This window comes from Haliotis rufescens, unplaced genomic scaffold, assembly GCF_023055435.1.
Source record: "Haliotis rufescens isolate VD_foot unplaced genomic scaffold, xgHalRufe1.0.p SCAF_8, whole genome shotgun sequence".
Classification (NCBI taxonomy): domain Eukaryota; kingdom Metazoa; phylum Mollusca; class Gastropoda; order Lepetellida; family Haliotidae; genus Haliotis; species Haliotis rufescens.
In genome coordinates, this window is record NW_025964372.1 from 37,243,418 (window position 1) to 37,248,154 (window position 4,737).

General features: G+C 39.6%; 1 protein-coding gene across 1 annotated transcript; it reads right to left on the reverse strand.

Moving 5' to 3' along the window:
- Positions 1 to 1,361: 1,361 nt before the first annotated feature.
- Positions 1,362 to 3,463, reverse strand: LOC124128594 (perlucin-like). Its single transcript, XM_046492034.2, has 4 exons — positions 3,345 to 3,463; positions 2,999 to 3,084; positions 2,109 to 2,202; positions 1,362 to 1,615 (listed from the first exon to the last, which is right to left on the reverse strand). The coding sequence occupies exons 1-4, from the start codon at positions 3,418 to 3,420 to the stop codon at positions 1,389 to 1,391; spliced, it is 483 nt and encodes a 160-aa protein (XP_046347990.2). The 5' UTR covers positions 3,421 to 3,463; the 3' UTR covers positions 1,362 to 1,388.
- Between the last annotated feature and the right edge of the window lie 1,274 nt (positions 3,464 to 4,737).

Consider the following 4,737-nt stretch of genomic DNA (forward strand, 5'->3'; position numbering starts at 1 on the left):
TCATTTATTTGGATAGACCAGGTTGATATTGTTAAAAGAGGTTTATTTGACGTTGAAGTCCTTTTTCAAAATGTGAAATAAAAAATCAGTGACATCAGTTTAAACAAGTACCGTCAGTCCGAGTTCTCGCTCTTCCATATTACTGCTGTGGGCCGTGGGGTAGCCCAATGGTCAATGCGTTCGCTCATCGCGACCGAAGGACCGGCTTCGATTCCCCACATAGGTACAATGTGGGAAAGATGTCTGGTCATTTTTTCCAAGTGTATGCACGTAACATCATCGACCTACGTGAGGGACTCGAATCACACGAGCTAACCCCGTCCTCCGTGAACATGAGAGTGAGTGAGTTGGATTTAACACCGCTTTTAACAGTATTCCAGTTATATCACGGCATGTCAGCTAAATGTGGGAGGAAAGCCCGAAGTGATGCAGGCCTTAGACGTTTACCACTTCGGTGAAACCCACGAGCACGGGTATGGTTCACACAAACCTAGAAACATAATCGGGGCGAACCGGGATTCGAACCCACAATCACAGGTTTCTGGCGTGCCCAAGGGACGAAACTCTGCACAGCGAACGACAAGGAGTAAGAGTTTGTTAAAAGGGGAGTGATACATGGACATTGTGAGCAGATCTGACAGATCAATTTGGTTTTTGATATGCAAAGCATCCGAAATCGATGAACATCATATTTAATCAAATTAATTTCGTATATGAGCATCAATAATACTTCACATATTGTGGCACTGGGAAATACAAGGGGTTTCTTCTGATAATATGAGGTCTCAAAGGTTTCCAAGGCAACGACACGTGTTGCTGAATATGAATAGATTAATTCATACACTTTGTCACCTGTCACAATGGTAAATATTCTCTCTTCAATATATTGATCAAGTGAACCAAGGAACAAAAACCTCTCGGTTGATTTTATCATTATGTTTCATTTTCAAATGAAAATATCATAAGTTATCGATCATATCATATCCAAAAAAGATGAACTGTGCTGACGCTTATAGCCAGCACTCAAAGAATAATTCTACATGCACATGCATGTATTGCTAAAAAAAATGTTTTCACAAATTTACATTTCAAACATGGTTCACGTCCTGTTGTTGCAAATTCGTTTCGTCCCCAAGTCTTCATTTTATCAACTTTTTACACTAAATGACCGAGCTACAGATTACGTTTTACGAACCGTTGCCGGAATGATTAACGAGACATAATCAATTTGAACAACAGTTCTTTCAATTTTCAATTTCATAAAACATTTGGTATACTTTCTTTTGCCTCTCAGTATAGCCACATCGTATTGAGCGAAGTGCTTGGGTTGGCTGTCAGCAAGAAGAAGGGTTAACAACAAGTTAAATGAACTCACCATCCATGATAATTTATTTCAAAACAGAACACTCACAGATGAAATTATAAATTCCGTGGCATTCAATATCATTCCATTTATAGTTTTGAACAGATTTCCTGATGTCGATGCAGTTTTGCTTGTTTCGACCGTTTGGCTGACCAGATCCCCAGTTGGTGTATGGCATCTGCGTCTCCTCCCCCTCCCACATCCACCTCCCCTCCAGGCGCAGGTCAGTGCCACCCAGGTAGTAGGCCTCAGCTGAGGGTCAAAGGTTACTTCAATCAAGAAGAGTTACGGATAATTAATATAAGGGTGATTGACCAGTTTTACTTGGAGGGAAACCTCGACTCAGCTTCTGCTGCTGCCACCACCTCTATCACATGGTTTATATTCAGCTTACAACCCCTGACTTATATTCAGGATACAACCCCTGGCTCATATTCAACATATATCACTTGGATAATATCTGATTAATATTCGGCACAAAACACCCAGCTAATATTCAGCATTCAGCATACAGTTAATATTCAGCATACAGTCCAAAGATCTTATTCAACACACAATACGTAGACACAATAATATGTAGCATGTAACACCTAGTTAATATTCAGCATATAACACCAAGTTAATATTCAGCATGTAACACCTAGTTAGTATTCAGCATATAACACCAAGTTAATGTTCAGCATGTAACACCTAGTTAGTATTCAGCAGATATTAGTTTATTGTTGGAAACCCAACGTCAACTTACCTTTTCCCCGAACCAGCGCAAAATGCCTGATGAAGTCATCCTCATCTTTACTTGTCACCTTGGCAAGGTCACTCCTCAAATATCGGCACATGGACTGAAAGGAACAGTTACAGCTACCAAGTTTAAAACCCACTATCATCTGTTACAGTCTTTACTGTTCGCGTTCAGATAATATCACTATGGTTTAAGTGAGCAAGATGGAATTACCAGATGGAAATAAATAAACATCTGCACAAAATAGAACCGACCAATTCATAAACACCCAAATGTATGCATTGCTGTAAATGTTCGATGACAGGTATATGCACACTGGAATGCCCTACCAGTTGTAATACAGAAAATGCGTATCAAATTCGTCTTATTCGTAAGTAATTGTTCCATCATCGACAGTACTGTGGTATTTTACAGCTGTTTCGATACGTAACTTAAACGACATGTGTCATGGTTCATGTTACAATAACATCACATAAGTTTAACCGGTACAGCCTTCGTGTTTATGACTTAGTTACACAACGTTATTGTTACCAATGTCATTCTCAGATCTAACCAGTTGAACTCTGACGCTGATGCATGGATAGAAAACCAATCCAGCATCATTTCTACCAATAGAAAAAGAGCATGGCTTTAAATTTCACATGTACATCTGGAAATATGGGAAAGCACACCCATTCTATAATGTCTCATATCCCGTACCTCCGTTACCCTTTGGTAATATCTGTACAAATGTAAGTACATGATGAAGGGTTGTAAGGGACACTGCATTTCTCCAGATGGACATTATAACATGCCATGTAAAGTAACAAAACATGTCACGGCTATACTATTGCTATTTTAGTTTTACTAAACCTCTTGTTCAATAACTTGAAATCCGAAAACAAAATCAGATTTACCCGAGCTTCCGAGAAGGATCCTTTGGTTGTGGAGAACCAGTAGCACGAAGTTTTATATCTGACAAACCCAAGGGGGCATCGGTCTCCTGCAAGAGATGAGATATATGAGATATTGAATTAGTGAGTGAGTGAATATGGTTTAACGCCGTTTTAGCAATATTCCAGCAATATCACGGCGTTGGACACCAGAAATGGGCTTCACACATTGTACCCATGTCGGGAATCGAACCCAGGTCTTCGGCGTGACGTGCGAACGCTTTAACCACAAGGCTACCCGACCGCCCTAGATATTGAATTAAGAGTGATGAAGACGAAAGATTACAATCCAAGATTTCAACTACGTCACCTTGTACTTGCATAAACATGCAAACACCGACAACCATCAGAGTGAGGACTTGGTGTGGAGCCATTGCAGTCGACATCAGGATAAACACGGGTAGAACGTTAATCAAACATTTATACTAGATGCTAGGTGTGAAGGTATTGATTTCAAAACTGCGAACGGAAACATGTTGATGAAACGTGGTATAGTGATCTGTGATGTGTAACATCTACACTGACGATCAAAAAATAGTATACCGAAACACAATTTACGTTAATAGAAGGTTAGATAGGTCTACGTATTGTTCGACGTGACGTAACAATTTAAACATTGTCGCGATGCTGCACATGTAAAATGACATTATGATGCAAAACTTAACTGCACTGGATGCATGACACCCGCACACAGGGTATTAAACAGCGCCTTGCAATCGAAAGTGGATCACCCGAAAACATGACAAGGTTAACTGCTGAACAACGAGAGAGGGCAACTCCATAATTGTGAACTGGACGAAAACGACGATGAGCAGGTTGACGTGGCGTCACAACAGCCAAAAAAGACCACGATCTCCTCCCCTTGTACCTACTCTTATGTGCCATATTAAAGTCCACACGATGGCCGCCTTAGTTAAGCTGGGGGTTTATTAACGACATCTGACTGCAAAAGGTTGGTCCTAATAACATTTTAGGGGTACTGTAATGTAATTATTTGTCTGTATTAGAATTTGTTTTGTTAATAATTTGTATCATGTCCGTGTGACTGTAACACATATTTCGCTTAATTCAAGTGATTTGATAACCTTGTGTCAAAAATTGATGTATTTAAAAAGGCAATACGTCTTTAACAGCAGAATATATCATTTTATACTGTAACATTTGAATTATTAGATAGGCAATTTCATGTGGTTCGAGATAGAACACACCAAAATGTGTATTCCGTTTAGGATTGAAACTAATTCCTTCAAATGTTAGTTAAACAGATCTTGTATGTGTGCAAACACATTTTAAATATTAATGGAATGTTTTCTTCAACGGATAACGAGACTGGTAATGCTCCGGCGTTGAAGTCTATATTTACAGAGTAAATACGGTAATCATTGACTAGACCGATACACACGCACTTACCTCATTAAAAAAACAACTCAACCCCTTCTATATTCACAAGAACAGAGTCGATTGTAGGATCCCGATGATCTCATGAGCATGTGTTTATGAATCACTAAGCTGTTACCTTGATCAAACCTCTTTTGAGCAAGGGTTGCATAGCGCTCTTGGAAACCTTGGTTGAGTGAACCCAAATGCTCGATTGTTTCTCAAAAGTTGTGCAATGTAGACACCAAGGGCTTGAGCTGCAGGAATTCTGCTCGACATTAGGAAAAGTTTGAAACTTCGAAAGTTGAAGACATACCTCTTGTCAT